We start from the raw sequence: 26287 nt of genomic DNA, 5'->3' as shown, positions 1-26287 counted from the left end.
TTTTTATATAATTAAAATTTATTAGAGTATGACCCTACTACATTTTTAAAAAAAAAATAAAATGAAAACGTGACTTTATATTTTAAACAAAATGACGACTCTCTCTCCCTCATTCACTGCATCCTGTGATAATAACATGAATCAATTTTATTTTACATGCAGAAATTATTGATCACTATCCATAAGGGTGAAAAAAGTAGAATGGATTAAAGTTCTCACATATATAGAGGAGATAATTTTTATTTTATAATAATCAATGGTAATTATTATTGATTTAAAAAAAATAAGGGGTGTTTTATGCAAATTTCTCTTAAAATAATTAAAATAAATCATTAAATATTTGTATGAATGAGAGTAATTCACCATTTTTCAAGTTTAAGGTAAATATATATATGAGTGTTAGCTGAGTACGTCTCTCAAGCACATATTTTCCAAAATTTCGGCTACGAATGCATCTTTTAATGTCAAAAGTGTCCCTCATTTAGTCTCAGGTTATACGAATGCATCTTTTAATGTCAAAAGTGTCCCTCATTTAGTCTCATGTTATAATATATAGATGTATAGTATACAGCTCACGAATCAATCCATATATGAATAGATTATATATATACATACAGCTCAGAGGAGGAGGCCGAAACGAAAGAACAGTGAGCTGAGTTGAGTGTTCATTGGATAAAATTAATTGAAAACTAGAGGGAAAAACCAAGGAAGTCACCAATGGCGGGGGCATCTGAAGCTGCTCCCCATCCTTACGTTCCCACCGATCTCAAACTCCCCGACTATGTTCCTATTTCACTTCCTCTCTCTACTATTCTCGGCGGCTACCTCCTCACTTCTCTTTTCCTCGTTCTCCTCGTTTGGACGCTTTCCGGTATGCTTTCCCTTTCCTCTTTGTTTGGCTTCCATTTTTCTTCGATTCTGTTTTCTGTTCTTCAATTTCTGGTTTCTGTGTGTTGGAGATGAACACCGATTGTTTTCCTTATCTGTTCTACCTTGTTTTTGCGTTGGATCTTTGTCTGCTTCTTAGGAGTTGCATGATGAATTGAATGATATCGATGGTTCTGCTCTTTGTTGTGTTCTCTGAGAATGTTATTGCTTGTCGCGTCGTTTTGAATGTCTTTGTTGAATCCGAAGGCTGGTGATGAAACCGATGTGAAAATTCAATTCTGTGTTTCGTTCAATTATTGTGATTTTTTTTTTTTTTTTTAGAGAGGATTAAGATCTGGTAAACAGATAGAGATGCTAGATTTTCCTTGTGTTACTACTTATCTGAGTTGTGCTCTTTTGGTCTACTTGTCCAATATTTGGTCTTTATGAAATTAGTACTTGAACATTTTTTTTGCTTGGGCATGAATCTTTTAAGTTAAGCAGAATATTGATGGAGATGTTGTATTTCAGAGAAGTTGTTCAATAATTTAGAAAATTCATGATGGGAAGCTAGAGTGTTGTACAAATATTGGATCCTAACACCATGAATATTGTAGGAAACAATTGATAATGGGCAATAAATTCAAAGACTGTATCAAGGGCTCGAAATAGGGAGAGTCACAACGGCAACTAATGATGTTAGTGTAAATTCATTGGGGGGAGAAACAAAGGGAGGTAGATTCTAGGGAGTAGTCGCGAGAGTTTGGGACATTGTAATTTATTGCTATCACATCTCTTTGACTTTTCCTTCAATCTTTAATTTGTATCCTCTCTTGGAAATGGAATTTTGAAATGTGAGAATGTTGTTGGAAACTTACAATATAAAAAGGAAATTTTTGAACGATTTAGCATCCATGAGAGGAGAAGATAATTGAGCACCATCTCAGTAACTTTTCAGAAAAACCCAACGTTTATTGTGATTGCAATATTTGGATTAAAAGAAGAAGTTTGACGTTGGGCAGGAAAGCTCAGGTCTAGGCATTTTTTGTGTGTTCACAAAAGATAGCATAGAAGCAGTCATCAATCTTTCTGAACTGAAAAACTCTAGTTGCTGTCACATCCTTCCTTGTTGCAACTTTCTTGGTTCAGACAATACAACATAACTGTCATCTTAGCTTATAGTTGAAGAATTAATCTCCAGCACCCAGTACTTATGTTGCAAACTATGGCATATTTTTCTTTCCCAGTGCTCCTTGTGTTTCTACCAAAACTGAGTTTAGCTCAATATTAATGACATAACCCTTTTTCCTAGAGATTGAATGTTCGACTTTCCATCACTAGTTGTTGTACTAAAACATAGTACGTCTTGTGTTTCTTTCATTTGACCTTCTGTGTGTATACTTGCTCTCTCCATCTTTATCTTTATCCTTTTTTTTAATCTGAATTTAGCAATGGAAAAAATTGTAGTTCTAGAAGTGGTTCTATGCTTGTTGATTTCATCTTCATTTTCTCCTTATAACAGGACGACTTACCAAGAAGGCAAAGATTGATAGGTTGCTGATGTGCTGGTGGATATTTACTGGCCTTACCCACATGGTTCTCGAGGGTTACTTTGTTTTCTCTCCAGAATTTTACAAGGACAAGACTTCTTTCTACCTTGCCGAAGTTTGTAAGTTAATTTAATTCATTATTTTAGTACCATAATGTGGTAGTTAAAGGGGTTGTATGGATAATCCTCTAATATCTTTGCGCACAACTTGTCAGGGAAAGAATACAGCAAGGGAGATTCTCGATACGCAGCTAGGGAATCCGGAATTGTCAGTATTGAAGGACTGACTTCTGTTTTAGAGGGTCCAGCTTGCATCTTAGCAGCGTAAGAATTTATTACTTGGAATTTAGAAATGCTATACATCCAAGGAATCATATTATTGGAAAATTGTCGAAAATAACACCTATTATTTTCGTTTTTTTACAACCAGCACCCTTTTAGAGAAATTGTTGAAATAGTTTTACATGCTCCTTTCCAGCCGAGATTAACCCTGAGATTTGAATACTCTTGACTTGTGTTAATCGCATATTAATCTTTGTGGGCTTTTTGGGTGGAATCGTAACCAAGCGGAAGATCAAGATTTGATCGAACTTTTCTCGAATCACTTAATGTTTGGTAGAATTTGATTATCATAAACATTTGGTTCATCTATCTTCTCCAAATCGTCTTATCTTTTGGAAATGAAGATTATATATTATATTACAGAAAATCTAGTAAAGATTACAACAATTGGATCTTTATTTTAGTCAAAATTTCTATGAGAAAGGCCAAAATAATTCATAATTTGGAGGTACGAGTAAAATAAGTCAAATTTGTATTCGAATCTCGACTAAAGAAAAACTATTATAATGAATTGTCAATAAGGGTGCTAGTTGTGAAGGATGAAAACTTTTAGAGGCTATTTTTAATTTCATCTCCTGACTATTTTAAGTTCGGGAAGTAATATTTCTAAGCAATCAAATTAGGGCTGAATATAATTTTGTCGGCCTGGTTAATTTGCAGGTATGCGATAGCATCGGGAAAGTCATACAGTTACATACTACAGTTCGCCATATCATTGGGGCAGCTCTATGGGACATTGTTGTACTACGTAACAGCTGTGTTAGATGGTGATGATTTCTCTTCAGGTCCATTTTATTACTATGCATACTACGTAGTGGCAAACTCGTTCTGGATTCTTATTCCCTCGCTTATCGGTATACGGTGTTGGAAGAAAATTTGCATTGCAATGAGCATTGAAAGCCAAACGAAAACCAAAACCCTCTAAGTTATTACTCATCGGTTAAGTGTACTACACACAAAATTCTTGTTGTATTATTGCATATCATTCAGTAAACAAGACATTGCCGGAATTTTAACGTTTACTTGAAAATTATCTTTGGAGTGTTGATTGATTGTATTAATAGTAGAGATCGAAACTTCAACCTCTAAGTAACAAGGTTATCTTAATTACTATAAATTAAGCTCATTTAGTAAGGGTTGATTGAATTTAGGCTATTTGAATTTGCATATGGGTAAAGTGTTTCTTAACTTATTATTATTATTATTATTGTTTTATACCATTAGATTTGCTATGCAAAGCTGTAAAGTTTGAGTGAACTATGACAAATGAAGAGGCATTGTTAAACTGGTGGATTTTCGCAAAGGAATTATGGTAATTAGAGTAAATGTATGGATGATTGTTAAAGAAAACTTTGAATTGAATTCTAATTGATTTTAATTAATCAAGAATTAAAAACCAATTAAACACCAAACAAAATAAAAAGTAATCTAATTTTAACTAGAATGCAAGAATAGGGGAAAAAATAGCAGAATGAGAATTAGGACACCCAAGTAGCCAAAAGAGAAAAAGGATATTAAGTCAAACCTATATAACATGCAATCTAAGAAATTAAAATAATTCACAAACAAACAAACAACAGAATATCAACTTAAAAGCACAAAATAATGATCCAAGATGAAGGAAGGAAAGAAAGAGATTGTGAGAGATGATGCGAGGAAGTAGTCCTTTTTACTTTGCGTATAGATATCCAAAATACGATATGCGTCAAATTTCAATTGAGTGCAGTAGAGAGGGCCGAGGGGGACGTACTGTTTCTTTCAAGGGGTGAATGAGAGAGAGTAATTAAAATGAAAGAGAAAGATTGTGTAGATAAAAATAGGAAAGAAGAAGTTTGGGTAAAAAGGTAGTAGTGATAGGAAGGTGATTTTTTTTTTTTTTAAAAAATGATGATAGAAACAATGAAGTAGAGGCTATTAATGGGAGGAATTTGAGAGCTAATTCAATTTTATAGGGAGGAGCTATCTCTATGAAATGATTCATGGAGATATAATTCATGGGTCACAATGCTCTTATTTAAGAGTTTTTAGATTGGATTGAAATTGTTGGAATAATTTACAATTCAAAAAGTGAGATCAAAGTAATATTAGGTTTTTAGTTGAAAGTATATGAATAATAACATCAAAGAATGTCCTTTGTTTTAAATGGCTTGAGAATAATAAGAAAAAAAATATTTTATACATCATTATCAAAAGTTTTAGGAGTTATATTAACGTGATTTTCAATTTACTGTAGATTTCTCTATCCATAAATTTTGTTGACGAAAATTCTATAACTCAGTAAAAATAATCTGAAAAAAATGTAAGGAGTGAAACTTGAACCTTCAAAAAAGAGTTTAGACAATATCTTTTCACCCGATTAACTACTAAAATTGATATTATATGAGTTTTTTTTTTTATATATTTATATAAAAAAAATAAATTTGGAGGGAGCTTCCATTCACCTATACTAAATCTGTCAATAATTACTGACATAACTTTTTAATATGTTTATAAGGTGTAAATGATATATATTATGTTCTATTGCAAGAATGTATTTCAATAGAGTAATTGTAGTCCCTACATACATGTATGAAAAGCGATTAGATTATTGTGTACATTAATATCACGCTGCATTGATATGATAGTTAGTTGACGTATAAGTTTGACGATCATTTTCACATGTTTATGTTTTAGCTATCAAACATAACGTCTACAAATTTTTCGTTGTTTTAATGATGTTGAATGGGTTTAATCGACTTCAATTATAGTTTTATGTTAAATTTTGAAGTTTTATCTTAAAGATATTTTTAAAAGAATAAAAATTAGTTTATTACGAATCTGAGAGTTAAATTTTTACTAGAGGGTCTAACTTTAATATTTATATAGACTTAAAGGGCTCATTTGTTATAACTAAAAGTTTGTTTGAGAGCATAATTAACTGGCCTATATGTTAGGGTGTCCTTTGCAATTTCCAAAATAAATGAAGAAAATAGCATAGACGGTCACAACGGACCGGACCGGGGCGGCCGGACTCGACTCATATTTCTAAACCAAGAAGCTGCGATCTCTTCCCGACTTAAACCTCTAAAACCACAGTTTATTTCTTCTCCATCTTGAGGAGCTGCAACCCATCAATGGCAGTTCTCAAGCTCATCCTCACTCATGCTCGCCGCCATTCCTTTGCCAGACCTCCTTCTCTTTCAACTTCTCACTTCCTTCACTTTCGAAGATCACTCTCTTCCTCTCAATCTGATTCTAACCCAGATCCCGATTCTCCCCCTGATCAATCCTCTCCAAGAACCTCTCGTTCCGTTCCCATTCAGCCAGTTTCCTACGCCGTCAAGCCCAAGCCACAAGCCGATGAGAACCAAGATTCCCCAGTAACGCTTCAATCTCCACCGCCTCCACAGGGGCCGCCGCCAAGGCCTGAAGGTCGGAGGACGTGGACTCGTGAGGATGTTCGATATATGAAGGATGCTCCAACTATAACTCCCGTTTCTTATGCGGCACGTGTTGCTCCGCTTCCGGAAGATACGGGTTCGGCTTCGGGTGGAGGAGAAGAGGGTGTGGTGACTGAGCAAATGGAGGAGGAAAGGAAGAAAATTGAGGCGGCGAATCAATGGAGGAGGAGGGTTTTGAGGGTTGCGGAGGAGGAGAAAGTTACTGCTCCATTTCCGATGCTGATCAAAGTCGAGAAGAAGGAACAGAAGGTAGTTCTTGATTTGATAGACGCTATCCGGCAAGTGAAGGTCAGTGTATAAGATTGTGGTTTTAACTTTTCATGGGAAGTTTCTCTAATTCCTGCATTTTGGGAGAATTGAAAGTTGTAGATTGTAGAATATTTGTCTACATGATCTTTGAAGTTGTAAAATGAACGTGCTTTAGAAATGGTTATTGACAATCCCATCCTTTAATCTTCATTTTTTGTTCTTTTTCTTAAAATTCAAGTTCAGGCTGCTGCCAAGGGAAATTTTGATGAGACTGTTGAAGCACATGCAAGGTTGGGGGTTGATGCTAGGAAAATGGTATTGCGTTTATTATTTTTGTACTCAGTGGATTACTCGCTCTCAGTAGGAATTAAGCTTGAATGATTCTGTTACTAGCCTAGATTGGAACTACGGCATTTTAGGAGAGAAAGGAAACCTGGAAATTTCCTTACTCAACTAGTTTATTAGAATGTGATATCCGTTAACGGCTCAGTTTAACCTGACCTTAATAGAGTTTTTAAAGTAGGTTGTCAGAGGGCATATATACGAATGATTTGTCTGATTCACTATTTAAATTTGTTAAAAAGTTTAAATGTGTCTGTTGTTTACTCTGACACTCATTTTATATAACTTCTGAAAGGTATCCACATCCTTTATTTTTAATGAACATGAGATAAAAATGTCTCTTTCACCAGCTGGTAGCTGAACAGCTAACCTTTCTTCCCTCTTCTCTCTGTATGGTCGGTAGCCGAGGAAGTCTGTTCTTTCGTTCTTTAGTATTCTACCTACGTAGTTCTTGCTATGTATTTATCTACTGCAATGTTGTTTGCATTCATGACTTTCTTCCTCTAAAATGCAGCAAGTTCTGGGTAACATGACTCTGCCTCATTCCATTGGGAAGGTAAGCATGTGAATTCTGGTTGAATGAGCATGTCACATTGGAACTCAATATATAATTAATTTGTTGAAAAAATATATATTACCTTTCAGACTGTCAAAGTGGCTTTCTTTGCTGAAGGGGCTGACGCTGAGGAAGCAAGGGCTGCTGGAGCTGATATTGTAGGTGGCCTTGAACTAATAGAGCAAATTGCAAGTAAGAACTGAACTGATCCTATTGGGTTTCCTTTTTATTATTAGGGAAAATTTTATTTCATTCTTGTACTTGAACCTATTCAATGAATCAATTTTTCCCTTAAAATTTCAAGTTGTTCAAATTAAATTTAATCCTAATGTTATGAGAGGTGGAATTAGCCCTTTTAAGGTCTCTCTATATTGTCTAGGATTGTCATGAAAAAATAACAGCTTAAGAAGTTTTGTGGAAGTGCACCTAAGTATCGGTTCTTCTTCTTGGATAAACCTTCTCATAATATAGTTCAAATGGGCCCAACAAACATGATCAAAAGCTTTGCAAAATCAAGTTGGTTGTGTTAGTTAGATGAACTTGAATTTCGAACTAATAATTGTTTGGGACTTCATTTCTTTAACTTTATATATGCAGGCAGTCGGAAATTCAATGCTGATAAGTGTTTCTCTACCCCTGAAATGATGAGGCGCATTGGCAAGGTTTATGGAAATTAACTTTTTGTGCATTGTATTGTTCTATGCTGATGGCTGTGTATTCAAGAAGAATATTTTTATAAAACATTTACTCAAAGTTTGATGTTATTGGTGTTTAGATTTCCAAGATTTTGAGACAGCGTGGATTGCTACCAGATCCTAAAGTGAGCACACAATCCTCTGTTTCTTTGGTGTTCCATTGCTTATAGATTGAAATCAAATCAGATGTGCTGACATATTGTATAGCTAGGTACTGTGACCAGTGATATCAAAGGGGCCTTAAAGAAAGCAAGAGAAGGACACATGCATTTTAAAATGGATTCCACATCTATTGTGCATGTGGGGCTTGGGAAGGTAAAATAACTTTAGTTTGAAGCATATAGCTTACTTTCATAAGGAATGCAGATGCTGAAGCAGTTTCAGAAAGTACCCATCTAATTAGCACAAACTGTTTCTTGCAGGTGAGTCATTCGGAAGAGTTCTTACGAGAAAATATTGGTGCATTTGTGAATGCTCTTTTGCTTGCAAAGCCTGTTGGCTTGAAAAAAGGCAAGTTGTACTCTTTTTTCCCCCCCATGATACAAATTCATTCAACATTGAACTTAAGTGCTTTTACTACTTTTACGAAAAATGTTCCTATCAACGGACTGACTCTTCTGCCGATAATCATAGCATTTTCTTTGGTTTCTCTGACTGAAATTATATGTACTTGCAGCCTCAAAATATGCTGGATATTTAAATTCCTTCCACATATGTAGCACGGTAATTCTCTCAACTATTGTTATGGCCATTGCAACACTGAATTTCTTAGGAGCATAGTGATACATTGTTGAGTTCAACACTAAAATTATTGTGTGAAAATCTCTCAAGGATCTACTAGGATCATGCAATAGTAATCATGCATGAGTTTCTAACTCCAAACTTGATGAACATGGATCATGGAGGTCCTTGGGACAAATATTGTGATTTCATAAACGGGCTTTCTTTCATTGCAACTTTAAGATCTTATTTTGATGTTAAGTCTAGATATGTATTGCTATAGGCTGCAAGTTATCTGCCTCTTCCTTTTGTGAAATTCCTAAAACTGTTTAAAAAAGTATGTGTCTGTGCTATTTGGATGAATGAGTCACTCAGATGTATGAACATTTTGTGTCAGAATCTGTGAATGTCTTGGCATGAAAATAAGAAGTTCAACGGCTCCAAAAATTCTCATAGTACTATTTTGCTATCAAGGATATTGAATAATTCATCTGTAGCATACATATTTAAAATAGTTAAGGGAATGTCGGCTGTTTTGACCAATGATAAATCTTATAAAATGTCTGAAAGGTTAGTAAAGGATATGAGACATGAGACAGTTTATGTTCTAAATATTGACCATAAGACCCCATTCTCTATTTGTCCATCCTTTATTTTTGTAGGTGATAGAATGCTAAGGAATATTATTCAGTATTGAGGGCATGTTAGTTATCAGCTAAGGAAGGGTTATGGTGATCATAAAATAGGGAGAGAATAGGAAATTGTTTAATATTCTAGGCTCTAGTATCATTCCACAAATGATAAAAAAGGAGGTTTCAAGTACCTTAAATACTTGGGAAAGTTTTGTTGTAATTCTGATCCTTATATTTCACTACGTTTGGAGTTCTATTGGTAGGCTATTTATAAGTTGATGCATGTCAGTTTTACTTCCAAATAATTTGTTTATAGTACATGTTCATAAACCGAAATGATGGTTGCACACTTCGCTGATACATATCTCCTCTTTGGGATCTTATATCCTCTTAGTTGCACCTACTGAATGTCTACTAAATGGTGAAATAACTCATTATTTTTGTAATTTGCAGATGGGTCCCGGATTCCCAATCACAATACAATCATTGTCCAAAGTTGCAGATCAATACAACAGAAAGTACTTAAGTGGTGTGGTCCGATGAAATCTAAAGTTGTAGGTTTTTTCGTAGCCATTTTTTCATCTTTGATCTCCCTTTTCCCCAATTATAATTCAATTGTTATAAAGCAGGAAGTAGTCTAGATTGGATTGGATTATGTTCAACTATTTATTGAGGACATTCCATCTTTTTTGTGTACTGAGGTAGAAACTGTTAGCTTTTACTGAATAGCAGCAGAGTCATTTTGATTTTGGCTTTGCTCTGTTTGTTGTATTTACTTGATCGATCTTCTGGGCTCTTGCAGTTTGTTTATCACTAAACACTAGCTGTGGTTTTTGTGGTCTTCAGTACTCCTTGTGACTTGTGAGACTCATAGCTGCTTGTGGAAAATAAAAGGCAAGCTTTCTTATAAAGATAAAGTCTGGATTTGTGAAACAGTTCGAATCTCTTCATTTTTCTTTCTCTATTAATTGAATCATTGATTAGTTGTGTTTTCTGATCTTACAAATTGAGGTATGAATTACTTATTGGGAGAGTTGATGGTAATTTAAAAAGTAGGTTGTATGTTTGTGGTTTACTTGTATTTTGTAATCAATATGAAATAACTTTCAATTAAATTGGTAATCAACAAACACAGTTGTATTGTGAAGTTGAAGGTTTCTTTGTCAATTATTATTGTAGTTATCATTATTGATTAACCTTAAACAACGGTAAAAAGAACAAAGTACATTTGCAATGTGCTTAAGTAAACTTGATAAGAATAATCTAACTACCTTTGCAAATGAGAGTTTGTTAGGATTGTTCTATTAGTGAAATTCTATTATGATTACATATTGAAAAATGTGACATAATTCAGGGGTTTCACAATCAAATATGAATATATTCGAATGCCCTTCCGTTTTAAACATTTTTCTAGTAATTAATCATCTTTTCTACAATTTGTTGTTATTATTATTTATGGTATTATGTTTCTTTTAAAGGTGACTCATTATATAGAGAAAATAGTAATTCAACTATATAATTGCTTATAATATGGTTGTTGGATATGATTTGAACTTTCCTTAGAAAGAGAACCTATTCTGCAATGATAAGTACTGTGGTTATATGCTGATGATTTCCTTCAAAATGGTGGCCGAAGTTTGGAGAGAGGGTTGTGTGATCTAGCTCCTCTATCGATCAGAAGTGTTTTCAATCGTTAGTGCATAGGGTTCCTTACGACATTCTAGGAACCTTATGGTGATTGGAGCTTAACCTCCTTTGGTTTAGAGGTAATATTTTCAAACATGGTTGTTTGAAATCGATTATAGACGCATAATCATATAAATAGGTGATGTTTGATGGTGCTATGATCATAATCCTAATTTACTAGTGGAGTTAAGACTAGGTACCATTTATTCTTTGGTTATTCTTTAAGTTTGGGCTATTTAAGGGAATATGCTCTCGTAGGAAATATGCTCTCAGAGAGTCGCACATTATGATACATAGCCTATTTGGATTTGTTGTTTTAGTGCTAGTAATCGATTGAGATATAAGGTGTGCAGAGTTGTTTGATGTGTTGTTATCTATCATATTTGACATTTGTAAAATCTGTGTACATGAGCCATTGAAGGTCCTCTCTAAGAAGTTAGTTTACGTTTATATACTAATTGTAAGAATGTTTTAGAAAATTTAGAGATATTATTAAAATAACTACAATGATTAAGATAATCTTTTTTTCAAAAAAATTAAGTGGTACATTCTTAATTTGAGAGTGTTTCATATTCTATTTTTGAAACGTTTAGTGTATTACTCTAAAGGTTGGGCACACTTAAACCTTTTGTTTACTTCTAGAGTAAGAGTACTAATCATTAAAGAGAATGAGAACTATCTCGAAGAAATTAAAGCCTCAAGCTTCAACTACAATATTCATTCGCATTTTTGGCATAAGTGCAAAAAAGTTGATTCAACAACGATCTAATAACTCACAATGAGATTGAAAGATGTAAAATTCTTTTGGTCATCAAAAGTGAGGGAAGTTTTCAACAGATAGATGAAAAGAGAGATTAGGACATTTGGGTCACAAAAGGATCCTAAACTTTTGTGCCACACCCTATTTATATTCTACTTTACTCTAAAACCTTTATAGGGTTAACTTTTCTCTCCGTTTCATTGATTTGATCGTGAACCGCATTATCTTTGTATTTTACCGAATAGTGAGCTCAATGATAATTTACATGATATTTTTAAATGTGTAAAATGTTTGATCTCTCATTTTCATAACTTTTGTACTAAACGAATATTGTTCTCGTATTTTTTGTTCCGAATGTGTTGATATTTCTTGTATGAATCATAGTGCATATGAATTTTCTTTCACTTTTAATGAAAGAACAAATTCAATTCCAATTGTAACTCTAATTTTTTGATAACTACGATACATGGAAAAGAATATTATTCACAAATCGATTAGAATAGCAAATTTTATACCACCTAGTCATATTCTATACCTAGTTTATCATTTATTTAGGGTTATTCCCTTGTCATCTTTCTTGATTGATTATGTAATGTGTTTGGTCGTTTTTCTTTCTTCTTGACGAGAGAATAAAGTTATAAAGAAGTATAACGAAGAATAGAAAACTTAAGATCGATAGTATTTCCAACTATTAAAAACAAGACGAAATACCTCCAAAGGAAAAAAAGAGTAATTCACTTGATTTCATTTTAATTTTGAAATACCCATACAATTAAATTTTAAAACTCAACGACTCTCCAATAATCTATAGCATTGAATGCTTTTGTATTCGATACACTCTTAATGCTTTGAAGAATTAGCATATATACTTCGAAACAAAAAGTAAACCAATTTTAGCCACACATCAACATATATATATTTTTCTCATAATGACTAAAGCAGGAGAAGCCAAAGAATAAATAGAAATTAGAAAGAAGGGACCAAAACCAACCCATTTAATTAAGCTTTACTTAGAACAATACTATGAAACAAAAATGGAATAATTATAAATAATTTATATGCCTAATTCAGAGATTCTCTTTGCATTTGATAATTTATATATTTATGTTATAATGCATTAAAAGTAAATTAGTGAATTAAAATACTAATTAGCTAAAGACCTTCTGGGATACTTCCCCTAATCAATCATATTTCAACTCAAAATCATGTGTTGGAGACATTACTTTATGGCTTATAATTGTTGTTTATATAATAACAATAATGGTGGATTGATTCTAATTATAATTTTATAAGAAATTTGAGAGCCAACTCATGTGCAATTTTGAGATGTGTCACAATCCCATATGCTTTGTTTAATAACAATATTAAATATTTTGTTTCCCCAGTGACATCTTAATTAAAAACAATCATTAATGGTCAAAATAACCAAATTAATCCAATAAATATCATTTTATAAATAAAAGTTATAAAAACTTTGCCAACCTAAAATCATGGAATCACCCAATGATATCCCAAAGGATTTTGTTTAGAACCACAACCTTTCCATCACATATCATCACGTTGATTTAAGACGACTAATACAAGGGTGATTTGAATCTAATAATTCAAAAGTGGCATGTTAGGGAGAGAAAAATAATAAATATTATAAAAAAATTACTTAGATATCTATAATTTAATCGTTCAATCACAAGTTGTCACGTGATACTCTTATTTATGACCATTATTAGTTTTCTCTTTTCTTACTTTCGGATTCCCTTAAGTCAATCAAATTTCTGCTATAAATAAACAAACATTCTCAGCACACTTCACTCTCCAACCACAGTAGGTGACAAACCCCAAAGCCAAAAACAAAACAATCTTTATTAATCTTGTTTTTTTCATAGCCTTCTCTCTCTTTTGGAACTTTTGTGCTATGGATACAGAGGAAGCTCCATCAACACCGGTGACGCCGGGAACTCCTGGAGCTCCGCTGTTTGGACGAGTGAAAGAAAATCAGCATGGAAGTGAGAATGGTAAAAGATCTCTTCTCAAAAGTTGCATCTCTTTCAATGTTGATGATAATTGGGGGAGTGAAGAAGGTGGCTTAACTAAAATAGTCTCTTCTTGTTCATTGCCATACTCTCCTGTCTCACTTGCAAGAAAGGTAACCCTATATATAGAAAGAGAGCGTTTTAGTTTCTAAAGTTTTAAGCTTTACACTAACCCACATCTCATATGAAATACTTTTGTGCATTCATCTCGGTCGAGCTCATACTCAATTTGTCCAACCACGGTTTATCGTTATGCACACTTGACAATACTCTTTTTTTATTTATTTTTTATTGTCCACTTGTAGTAGAGTATGCAAACAAGAGTGTAGCTCAAGATGTCAAACGCTTAAACTATGGTTGAAACAAAGAGAAGGAAGAAGAGAGCAATTCTCTCTCTCTCTCTCCTAATGAGTCATTCTAAATTTTTGGAATTGAAAGAGTATATACATAAAAGTTGTCTCTCCTTCTCTACTAATAGGTGGGAGCAGAGTTTATAGGCACTTTGATTCTCATATTTGCCGGAACTGCCACTGCCATTGTGAACCAAAAGACGGGAGGAACTGAAACGTTGATCGGCCTGGCGGCTTCCACCGGCCTTGCAGTGATGATCGTGATCTTGTCAACGGGTCACATCTCCGGAGCCCATCTGAATCCAGCTGTCACCATTGCTTTTGCTGCATTGAAGCAGTTTCCTTGGAAGCATGTATGTAACCATTATCAATGTTTTTACATACCGTCACTTATCCGCTTATGTTTTAAAACTTGTTTGAATTCTCTTGATATATATGTATACATATGTTTGCAGGTGCCATTGTATATTGGAGCTCAAATGGTGGCTTCTCTGTGTTCATCATTTGCATTGAAATGGACCTTTGATCCAATAATGGGAGGAGGAGCCACTATTCCTTCATGTGGATATGCCCAAGCTTTTGCTCTTGAGTTTATTATTAGCTTCAACCTCATGTTTGTCCTCACCGCGGTCGCTACGGACACTCGAGCTGTGAGTTCCTCTTTTCCTTGGGTTTAGATTACTTAGTAAGGATTTTAATTTACACTACTTATCTAGAATTTGTATACCAATATACTGTGTTGTATCATTTGAGTTACTTCTAAATTTATATATTTTATTACAATTAAGTTTGATGTTCGTTCTAATAAATAATAAAGATTAACAAAATGAACTAAAATGTTTATAAAATATCTATATACCGAGATAAACTACGATTATATCCGTCTCTATATCAAAATGTTTATAAAATATCTATATACCGAGATAAACTACGATTATATCCGTCTCTATTGATATTTTGACTTCTTGAAAAGTTTTTGTAATTGTTTTGCTTAATAAAGAAATAAATGAAAACGCAGGTGGGAGAGTTAGCGGGAATCGCGGTAGGGGCAACGGTTATGCTCAACGTACTCATCGCGGGGTATGTACAAAACCAAAACTATATCTCCAATTGTTTCAAATTCTTACATTTTTTTATAATTTAAATCTATATTTACCTTGGATAGATTTTAAATTTTCATTGTAATTATAAATATTTTCGAACACATTTTTCATCCGAAATAATTTAATTCTAAAATGTTCAAATTTATTTCATAATTTAAATTTTATTTCAATTGGGTATCTATGGATAGTTTTAAAATTTTCACTTCAACCTTTAATATTTGAAATTTGTTTCAGTTTCAAAGTATAAAACCGATGTTGCATAATATAGTTTAAAGAGTAAATTGGAATGTATCTTAATTAGTAGTTTTAAAATATTGTTAACAATTTAAAATTATAGATTAAATTGTTACAGAATTGAAAGTATAGAGATTTAATAATTACAAACCAAACCGGTAATGATTCATCCAACTCATAGTAATAGATTTCTCTTCAAAATGTAGACGTGAACAAAGTGGCTACTGTTTCAGAAAGGAAACCGTAATTTAGAGCCTTATCTTATGAACAAATGTTACCCTATATACCTCCATTAAACAACAAACAAACTAAAAAGCTTTTCATTTTAATTATGTAACAGACAAACAACTGGAGCTTCAATGAATCCAGTAAGAACACTGGGGCCAGCCATTGCAGTAAACAATTTCAAAGCCATATGGATTTACCTCACAGCTCCCATATTAGGGACATTGTGTGGAGCTGGAATCTACACTGCAGTTAAGTTGCCTGACAAAGATGGTGATTCACGCTTGCCTTCTACTGCAGCAAGCTTTCGACGATGACAACTGATCGATCCCCCAACCTACCTACCTAATTAACCCAGAGAACATGTTGAACCTTAGATCCTTGAGACAAATTCTAAATCAGAAAGATGGATGAGATGGAAAAATGAAACCAAATGTATGTTCAGTATCAGTAGTAAATACGCAACAGAACAATGTGTATGGATAGGCTGCAAGTATTGGTCATTGTGTGTATGATAGTTAACCAAAGGATTTCCAGTGCTTAACCAAAAGGAAAAGAAACTGCCTAATAATTGTCTTTGTAATCTAGAAATGAAACTATAGCAGTTGAATTGTAAACTCAATTCAGGTAGTAACTAGAAAACCATGGCCTATCTCCCTAACCATTTGATTTCTAGTTTTTTGAAATCCTTTTTATGAATGTTTCCAAGTCATAACCCAAATTTTAAGAACTACAAACAACAGTCTTTTAAATTTGTTTTTAGAATTTGGCTATGACAATATTTATTTTTCTTCATTTATAGAAATATTGAAAAGAAAACACAAAGGGATACAAAAAAAGAACAAGCCCCGCAAAAAAACCCTAGAGAAAAGATAACCAAATTGTCAACATGAGCACTCAGTATCTTTCTTGAGAACAAGAGATTCCGAGTTCAAATCCCCCTACCCCAAGTTGTACTTAAAAGACCTTTTTTTAAAAAAAAAAAATAACCAACCACGTTCAACCTCACCTATGGATTAATTAGTCTTTGAAATCGAAAATTAATGAGAAATATAAAACGTCCCCAGGGATCAAACATCACTAGAGTCCCTATCAACTCCTCTAAAAACCCTATTAATATTTCCCTAGAGATCCCACAATAAAGTTAACACGCCTAACCACAAGAAGAGACCTTTCTCCCTAAAAGGCGGATGAAAGAGGCTACGAATATAAATGTTTCCTCAAGAAAGATGAAAACCATTTAGAAAAAAAATTGTGAGGAAACCAGCAAAATTTCTAAAATTCAACAAAAAGATTATCTAGTGAGATTATAGCTATTTCTCTATACAATGAGCTTTTAGGGAACGTAGGTCATTTGACACAGCAAAGTTGGTGCAGCAGGTACGTCAACATGACTAAAGCAAGCACATCAACATGCAGTAGAGGAAGGACGTCAACACACAAGCAAGCATATTAACACAGATAAGCAAGCACGTTGACACAGGTCGAAGAAAGGGTGATCACTAATCTGACCCTACAACATCTAATTGTCAAAAACAAGGAAAAAAATCTTAAAGGATGTTATAAAGAGCCTGGTGATATCATTATTACTCAAATTTGGAAGGAAAAATTAGATAAACCTTGAAGATCCTTTGATGCTATATTCCAATCACCTAACAAAATCTATTAAGCACATCGTAAACTCAGCACTTAAATCTGCATAGATACAAAATGTACTACAATAAGAAGTGATCTACTCCTCCTTTCTTAATTTACACTCTCTAACTAAAAATATTAATGACACCGTAATGAAATTGAACATCTCTTCAACAATTCCAATGAAAACAAGCAAGCTGAAACCAATCCAATGAAGAATGATGCTAGAGAATCTCAGGAAATGAAGTCCGCAACCCAAATATAAAACATTCTCATCAGAATAAAGAAAACGAAACCACGTTAAAATTCACCTCAAACGAATACCTTTGATCAAAGTAAAACGTCGACTCATTCCTCCATCAGTAGCAGAAAAGAAAACCCTCCCATATCATTTCAGACCATTAAAATGTCCCGATTAGGGCAAGCTTCTTTGCCGCCGCCGCCGCCGCCGCTGCGGATCGAGAATCTGAGAGCGTGAAGAAGGAAAGAAGCGATCAAGACGCCGATAAAGTCGGCAACAGCATCCCTGGTGGAGGCTCCGGCGGACTTGAAGAAGCCGAGTTCGTCGGCGACCTCTTTGGCGGCTCCGGCAAAAAGAGAAAGGACGGATCCGATGAGAATGGAGTGGCGACGGATGAATGGATAGCGGGTGTGAAGGGCGAATGAAGCGAAGAGGATCGTGAGAGAGAAACAGAGAAGGAAATGGTAGAACTTATCGGGAGCTAACCATGGATCATCGTCTTCCTCCATTCCCGCTCCCACTTTTTTGGTCCAACGCTTTGCTGTTTTGTTTGATAGTTTCTCACTTCACAAATTACAAACACCCAATTTTTCCATAGATTGGTGCACCAAAGAAAGGGTAATATATTACATAATCAGCCTCATATTCAATTTGTTATTGATTTACCTTTTGAAATTTGATTTATAAAGTAACAAGATTTAAATTCTTTTTTAAATAATTTTAAAAAGGTTATGAAGAATTAAATTTTACTGTTTTCGATATTTTAAGAAACGAAAGTGAAATTATATTTAAAATTTTGCTTGATAATTATTTTTAAATATTAAAAACTTATATGGAAAGGTTGTTCTCTTTAGTTCTAGTTATTGTTCGCATAATTAATCAAACTATACATTTGTCAACTTCATGAATACAATAACAGGAATCATTTTATTTAAACCATAATTAGTCTTACAAAATTAAAATAATTGAGATATATTTTCAAATATAGCAAAATGAATTAAATATCTATCAACTTTAAATGGTACTATACTTTATAAATATTTTTAATAACTTTGCTATTTACAATAACTTCAAACAAAATGCTTTAAAAAGCTTCCAAATATTAGTATTATAATTTTGAAAAAAATACACTTACCAATCCTATTCTAATTCACAATTTCACAATGCACACAGTTAAATATTCCTACACTATCATCACGATCAGATAATTATTCCAAATCAAAATTCAAATATATTCAAAGATCCTATCACAAAACTTGCCAACAAAATTTATATATACAAAAATACATTGTCAATACAATGAGGTGTTTCAGAAGCAATATTTTCACATGCTGGATAAGGGATGCAACCTTGGTTTCACAAAGCATCAGAAAATAATCAAAATGTAGAACAATACACCAAGACATGTAGAGCTTGACCTTGACTGACATACATTATATTAGCAACCAAGTAGTCTACATTTCAAATTCTCTACCCCTATTGTACTCAATCTTCTTTGATGGCACTATGCCTAAATATATGATATGAAAGTAGTTATAGGACCAACTTCAATTTCCCAAGCAGGTAAATAGATTATTACATGATACTACCCTCACACCACCCCGCCCCAACAAGGGAATAACGTTCAGTGACATTTACAAAAAATATTTAATGAATTACTGGGAAAAATTGTTACAAATAGAGTCGATAAGAAAAGATGAGGTGGACCCTGTAAAAGAGTATGTAAACAACAAGCATGTAACAACTTCACTAAACACAGTTGCCAAGAACATAATCACAACTCACTTAGTCAACCAGTAGATGAAGATCAGAAATGTGCATATGGACGCAACAAGAGAGAGTATGATTGTGTCCATCGACTTTTTTCTCTTTATTGCTGCAAGAATATGATTTACCTGAACCATCATTGGAATTAAATCAGTGGAATGGATTCGTCTTTTGAATATAAGATAACAAGAATTGGGACAGTTGCAAATATAGCAATTAGGTTGAAAGTATCAATTGATATAATTCAATATAAAGCATTTGTAGCTATGATAGAATTTAGATCCAATTCTTAGGGTATATCAATGATAGACCATTATCCAAAAAGTGTTACCCATTGCAATTACCCTAGAAAATTATTTGGGTTGAAAGCTATTATGTTGCCCTAGAAAAATAGAAAAAGAGCAACAATAATTACTTACTGATGGAAGGCGACTGCTAACGTTACTAAGCTTTGAGTTGATGCCACCAAAGGTCGACCGCTGAAAGACAAGTGCACCTAGGGTCGCTTGAGCTTGTGAAATCACATTATCCATCTGTAAGACCAAAAGTTAAGACCCAGACGCTGGATTCCTACATGTAAATAATAACTAATACAGAAAACATCAAAACAAATGACAGGTAACAGAACATGATAACTTACACAACTTTCTCATTCCTACTGTAACTAATACGGTAATAACGTTGATAAACCAAAAATGAAATTCGGTCAAAGGTATCCACAAACCAAACCTTCAAGTAGAATATAATGGAATTGTTGTCATACAAATAATTATGATAGGTAAAGATACCTGTCCTGTGCTACGGCCAATAGTGGCATGCTCTTTTAGAAGAGTTTGTTCTGCAGTTCCCAAACCATCTTCCAATTCAAGTCTTGACCGATCAAACTCCCTGAAGTCATCTAAAAGTGAAGCATGTTCTTGCTTGGCTCGGAGGCTTGAGCGAAGACGATAAAACTCCTGCACTAAATCAACAAAACTTGGTCTTACATTCCATGCACAACAGACTTCTAGCAAGATAATGAAAACCAAAAACATCACGAGAAAAAAAAGGAACTTAGCTTGTTACTTACTATAGAATAATTATACACCAGGTCTCACAAAGAAATCTAAAGAGTTCCAATGGTTACCCTCATTCTCATCACTCCTCACATTCAACAATATCAATATAAATAATTAAAGGGGAAAGAGATTCTCCCTAATGGAAGATAAGAGCTTGTGGTGTTGTACCGAAGTTAAATTTCTAGTTTTCAAATTAATTGAATCTATTGAAAACAGGATTTGGATACTCACCCTGTGACCTAGAAATTGAATTTTTAAATCATATATCTGTTTTTAGTGTTTTAAAATTCTAAATCTGCTACCAATCACGTTTTCCACAACAGTAAAGGGCTCGGATCCAACTCTTATAAATTAAATCCCTTGTGCATAAATTAATGTTATTGAATCACCTACAAAACACACCCTAAAGTTTTGTTCCAATACCACCATTACAAAAACGCCAACTAACCAAAACCATGAGTTCATTGTTATGTAATTGTGCACAAGGAAATTCTTCAAAACTCCTAGTTATCTAAAAGAATGACTAGGATTTCTTCCATGCCAATCTGGAAAGATTAACATAGCTACTACACAAAAATTTTAAAAACAAAGTACCTGCGTAAGATCTTGAAGAATTTCTTGATGTCTAGTCAAGGTATGGGAAACCATTTCAGAACCACCTGATGAGACCCAAGCTTGCATCTGTGAATTCACTTGTTGTAGCTGCTTTAACAGCCGTTCTATCCCAGATTCAATATCACTATCAGCTGTCTCAACATTCGTAGAACCCTTTGTTGAAACCAGTTTTCGAAAAGAATTCATCTGCTCATCCAACTGAGCTTCAAGTTTCCTTGCCTGTAGGAAACATAAGAAACTTTATCATTACAAAAAAGAGAAAAAAAACAACAAATTAAAAAGCAGAAATGAGAAAAAGCTCAATTTCTCATACATACAAAAGAAATATATATATATAAATATAATTGGGAACGCAGAACAATGTAGTCCAGTCCAACTTCACTGCAAAATCCTCGAGCATCAATAAATTATCTTCATTATAAATTAATCAATTTTACCAACAATGAAAATTTAAAAGAAAAATAATAAAATGAAGGTTAGAGAAAGATTATGAGATAGACCCAGACTCCCAATTGTTTAAAAATGCTTATCAATCTGTATAACATTTCTGTACAAAGAAGCATAAAACAATTATACCAAGAATTACAATTCATAGATTAACAACTTGCACAGTATAATCAAAACAAGAACGGGACCAAATTCACATCTCACATTCCAAAATCCCAATTCAAAACTAAAAAACTATAGATCAGGAGTTAAAAGTCAAACCATCGATCATTAATAATTCCCCAAATCACACACAACAAGAAACGGGTCATATTCACCGTTATCCAAACGACAAGATTCAAGGTTACCGACAATCAGAAATAAAGCCAAAAACAAAACCGAATCGAAAAAAATAAAGGTAACAAGGCAAATAGAATTAAACAACCAAAAGGAAACAAGAATTCAAACCTGTTTGCGAAGGGCATCCCACGAGCTAGGAATCTCCATGGATATGGACATCAATTATTGATGGAAAAAAAAAAACAGGGGTCAAAATTTGCGAATCGAATCCTCTCTTCTCGAATCTGTCCAATTCCTCCGCCTCTTCCTCAAGGATTGGTGAAATGTTTTAGCCTTAGAGGACGAAGAAATGGGTTCGCTTAGAGACGAGACAGATCGTCTGCAAAAATCAACCGGTAAGAGTTCTTGACGAAGCAAAAATAAATTCAATTTTGCGTAAGCTTTAATCAAGAAAAATAAAATATTGTGATCGTCTACGCCGTTCTCATTTTAAACATCGGTATTAATTGGCTTACAGGTGAGTTCTAATGAATATGTAAACGGCTTAGTATTTTTTCGTTTTTGACTTTCTCTTAAGAAACGTCGTCGTCAAAGGCGGTTGCTATGCTAGTTCGTCGTCACGTGCGTGTGTTTATTACCTGGGCTGGGCTAACTTTTTATAGGCTTTGTTTAGGCCCATTTCTTTCAAGGGAAAGAGATATATGGGCCTTCAACGTTCTTGGTCCACTATTTTATATGCTATGATTAGATTTAAAATATTATTACATGTAACCACGTTTTAAAAATTATAAATATAGCAAAATTTATTAAAATCGATAGATCGTGTTCAATGATAAAGGTCTATTAGTAGTCATATTTATAATTTTTTTTAAATGTTGTTATACACTTAATTATTATTTTCAAAATTGTTTCCTATTATAATTACTTTATCCCTCGTTGATATCGTCGAAGGTTTTTTAGAGACTCAAGGGTTTATTCTTTGGTAATTATAATATTATAGCAATTTTTTGAATAAATAATCAAGTATATAGCATTATTTTTTTTAAAAAAATAGTAAATATAGCCAAGTCTATTAGTGGTAAATATTGTATCAAAGTGGAACTGCTCTTACTAAGATGTGAACCAAGGGAAAACCAATGGCTATATAACATCTTATGTACTTGAGGAAAGGGTATGAATAAAACCAATATCATACAAGAATAAGAAGCGTCACGAAGACGTGAAAGTATGGTTAATAAATGCTTAAGAGAATTGAAAGTTGCTATCTATAGCGATAAAACACATCTTTAGTTTTTGTAGCTTAATCATAAGAACTCTAAGTTTAAGCACGTGACTCCCTAAAAAGGACGTCGTTTGACCTCGTAAGAATTTTCTTAGAAATCATATAGGTGAAAAAAAAACATACTAAAAAGATAGGTTATAATTATAAAAGTAGTTAGTTGGCTTAACATCATTTGATTTGAATTTCTATCCAATACCCATATTATAAAATATATAACCTGGGAAATAAATGGAATCATGAATCATATGTCCCAACATTATTTTTCTAAAACAATGAATGATAATCAAAGAGATGATTTTAAATGCACAATAATATTAAATATCATATTATAAAAGAAATCTACTCAATTATTAAAGCAACTCTATAAAATAGTTTTCCAACAATGTATTGCAAAAAAAACTTCACCCACCAACTCTTTTGAAATTACTTTAATGTGTCCATTAATATATGTTCGGGTCAAAAACTACTTTAAATCATAAAAGTAATTTACTGTTATTATAATTTGTAACTCTTCCACAATACATCCACTCGATAGATATGTGTACCATACGTAAGACGTTCACTATCGAACATATATAAACATTATTCCTGCTCTAACATAAAATCATAGTATAATTTATAGGACCTTCTTCTGCTTTTATCAAACCACAAATTGCTACTAAAAAAGTACTTAACAACTAATACTAAATAATCCATCAAACCTTAAATTAATACTGAAAAGTTGAACAAATCTAATTTAATGCAAATAACCCGACAAAGCATATTTAATACTAAGTTAACTAAATTAATATGATCCACTAAATCATAGATTAATATTAAAATATTCAATATAAATACTAAACTACTACGTATTAATAAATCGAACACATATATCCAACATTTTCAACCTAAAAAAGCAAGAGAATATATGACATTGTTGAATCAGGTTTTACTTCTTTCTTTATTATTTTTTTCTCAATTGATCAGATAAGGGAGAAGAAAACTCCTCAACTTCTACTCCACTGATTGTGTTAATTAATCATAGTTGAACTAAATTCTTGAAGAAGAAGAGAAGTATTTAAACATCGTTATTTGTCACAACTTCTTTTCATGCATAATGCTTATATATAATCAAAGAAGAGACGACTTTTTTGAATGAGAGTTGTCTTACTTCTTCTTGAGTCGTCATAATAGTACGTGTACACACCATGCAAATTGACTTAGAATTTTTTTTCTCTTTCTTTTTCAAATCTAAATTTTTTCGATCGAGTCACTTTTTTTCTTTCTTTTTTGTTTTGGATCGATAGTTGGAACTATCCTTCCTTTTGTCCAACTTGAGCCAAAAAAGATGGCAACTCCAACTTGTATTTCATCGAGTCCAAACTTACCTATGACACGTAAAGTAAAAACTACTATATAAGTTTCGAAATAATTTATATTCCTAAGAACTACCAAACAAAATACACTAGAAGGGGGAGAAGAATAAAAAAAACACCCTATTTTAAAATGTGATGTGTGATATCATCGATCGATATTTCATTTTGATGTGTGATACAAACAACTAAAAATGCTTAGTTGTTATGAATAATTTAAATAGTGACAATGTTTAAATTTTATGAATTAATAATTATAGTATAGTATTACTAAAACATCGTTTTAGTTTTGTAATCTAAAGAGACTTGAATCAAAGGCCAAGTTTGTAAGTTTAAGTTACCCTAAAAACATCTTCTTAGTCATTTCAAACTTTATGCTTTGCTTGTTTCCTCCAAAAAATAAAAAACACTTTGGGCCAAATTATATACTTTGGAAAGTGATTCTTATTCTTCATGCAAGTCAACAAAAAACCAAGCTTCCCCTTTAGTTTTATATATTTCTTTGCAAAGTCCTATTTGGAAAAAGATAGTAAATATGGAAGAATAATAGTTTAGTTGCCAAATTTGAATAGTAATTAGATTTTAAAAGTGGGTTGATGATAGGGAGAATTATTAATAAATATCAATCAAGTCGTTATCGTTATAAATTCTTATTTTATTTTTTAAAAAATAGAACTAACATGAATATAACACAATATATAGAATACTCAAATTAACGAGCAAAAATTAAATTTAATTATCTAGATATATTTGATTTACAAGGGCTATGACCTCATCGTGTTGGTTTTAAAGATTTAGATTCGAAAAGATAAAAAAAAAATTCCACATTGTTTTTTCTATTAGATAGAAGTTGCTCAAATTCAATGGTTTTATCATATTGGTGTCATTAAATTCACCAAATAAGCATCTTAAAAAGAATCATAATTTTGGTTGGATTTGCTTTATTATTTGAATTAGTGAACCACTTTAATTAACACATCAATTGAACAAGTTAAAAGTGGACAAAGAAAATCTTACATAAAGATTTTGGGAAGAAAATTTAAGAAACCCTAAATAAATTAAATAAATAAATAAACCAACAAAAAGAGGAAGTCATGTTGTGTACAATTGGACTTTCAATTCAATTGGATATAAACCGAAAAAAGAGATGGATGAACTTTTTAAAAGAGAATGTAATTTTATAAGTGCATTCTTACCCATGGCATCTTCTTTCTTTTCAATCTTTTTACTTTTTAGTTCAAGACATTTCATTAACACAAACAATGATCAAACACATATATCTTGATATAAATTAATTCATGTGAAAACATATAAGTTTCTCCTTAATTATTAAATATTAATTATAAGAAGAAATATTCTGTCTTTTAACATTAAATTCTTCTTAATTCTGAATGGTAATGGCATTAAATTATATATATATATATATATATAACATTTGGTCTTTAATCCAATCCAATTAAAAATGGCATTTTTGCTATATTCTGTAAACCAATTTTTTTATTAAAAAAGGAGTAACTAAATTTCGACAATTTTAAAGTATATGAAATAAAATTGAGAGGGTTTAGGGTTTGATTTCTATCGATTTGAAATTTTGTTATACTTTATAAATATTTTGATTTATTTTATTATATTTGAAAATAAACAAAATGATCACGAAGAAATTAACACAATTGACATCCGTGCATCTCGATAACTAAGGGATTTCAAATCTTTCGCCGAAATTGTATCGAAAAGAATGGTCCCAGATAGAAACAGATTGGTTGAATTTTCAACTTTTCAATAATAAACAATCGTATTCGCTATGACAAATTTTCAATTAGAAAAATGTATA

General features: G+C 32.6%; 5 protein-coding genes across 6 annotated transcripts; 3 read left to right on the top strand and 2 right to left on the bottom strand.

Moving 5' to 3' along the window:
• Nucleotides 1–493: 493 nt before the first annotated feature.
• On the top strand, nucleotides 494–3925 carry LOC101206897 (probable 3-beta-hydroxysteroid-Delta(8),Delta(7)-isomerase). The gene is made up of 4 exons (XM_004152120.3): nucleotides 494–871; nucleotides 2390–2536; nucleotides 2632–2740; nucleotides 3419–3925. The coding sequence occupies exons 1-4, from the start codon at nucleotides 718–720 to the stop codon at nucleotides 3681–3683; spliced, it is 675 nt and encodes a 224-aa protein (XP_004152168.1). The 5' UTR covers nucleotides 494–717; the 3' UTR covers nucleotides 3684–3925.
• A 1892-nt stretch (nucleotides 3926–5817) lies between these two features.
• On the top strand, nucleotides 5818–10327 carry LOC101207134 (50S ribosomal protein L1). The gene is made up of 10 exons (XM_004152121.3): nucleotides 5818–6486; nucleotides 6691–6762; nucleotides 7304–7345; nucleotides 7435–7537; nucleotides 7943–8007; nucleotides 8121–8165; nucleotides 8248–8355; nucleotides 8463–8550; nucleotides 8717–8763; nucleotides 9846–10327. The coding sequence occupies exons 1-10, from the start codon at nucleotides 5872–5874 to the stop codon at nucleotides 9933–9935; spliced, it is 1275 nt and encodes a 424-aa protein (XP_004152169.1). The 5' UTR covers nucleotides 5818–5871; the 3' UTR covers nucleotides 9936–10327.
• A 3312-nt stretch (nucleotides 10328–13639) lies between these two features.
• On the top strand, nucleotides 13640–16542 carry LOC101207376 (aquaporin NIP6-1). Its single transcript, XM_004152122.3, has 5 exons — nucleotides 13640–13981; nucleotides 14347–14571; nucleotides 14674–14868; nucleotides 15237–15298; nucleotides 15896–16542. The coding sequence occupies exons 1-5, from the start codon at nucleotides 13751–13753 to the stop codon at nucleotides 16095–16097; spliced, it is 915 nt and encodes a 304-aa protein (XP_004152170.1). The 5' UTR covers nucleotides 13640–13750; the 3' UTR covers nucleotides 16098–16542.
• On the bottom strand, nucleotides 15696–18320 carry LOC105435165 (hypothetical protein). Of its 2 annotated transcripts, none has more exons than XM_011654698.2 (2): nucleotides 17740–18320; nucleotides 15696–16125 (listed from the first exon to the last, which is right to left on the bottom strand). In XM_011654698.2, exon 1 carries the CDS (start codon nucleotides 18163–18165, stop codon nucleotides 17809–17811), a length of 357 nt encoding a protein of 118 aa, XP_011653000.1. In that variant the 5' UTR covers nucleotides 18166–18320; the 3' UTR covers nucleotides 15696–16125; nucleotides 17740–17808. The 2 variants fall into 2 exon arrangements, with proteins under 2 accessions (XP_011653000.1, XP_011653001.1); XM_011654699.2 differs by having other exon boundaries at nucleotides 17727–18319.
• Nucleotides 18321–18963: 643 nt separating this feature from the next.
• Nucleotides 18964–22260, bottom strand: LOC101207624 (Golgi SNAP receptor complex member 1-1). Its single transcript, XM_011654697.2, has 5 exons — nucleotides 21991–22260; nucleotides 21076–21315; nucleotides 20212–20379; nucleotides 19843–19956; nucleotides 18964–19551 (listed from the first exon to the last, which is right to left on the bottom strand). Exons 1-5 carry the CDS (start codon nucleotides 22039–22041, stop codon nucleotides 19438–19440), a joined length of 687 nt encoding a protein of 228 aa, XP_011652999.1. The 5' UTR covers nucleotides 22042–22260; the 3' UTR covers nucleotides 18964–19437.
• Between the last annotated feature and the right edge of the window lie 4027 nt (nucleotides 22261–26287).

This window comes from Cucumis sativus, chromosome 4 (assembly GCF_000004075.3).
Source record: "Cucumis sativus cultivar 9930 chromosome 4, Cucumber_9930_V3, whole genome shotgun sequence".
NCBI classification, from domain to species: domain Eukaryota; kingdom Viridiplantae; phylum Streptophyta; class Magnoliopsida; order Cucurbitales; family Cucurbitaceae; genus Cucumis; species Cucumis sativus.
Note: the sequence above shows the minus strand (reverse complement) of the source record. Positions and strands in the feature narration are given on the sequence as shown.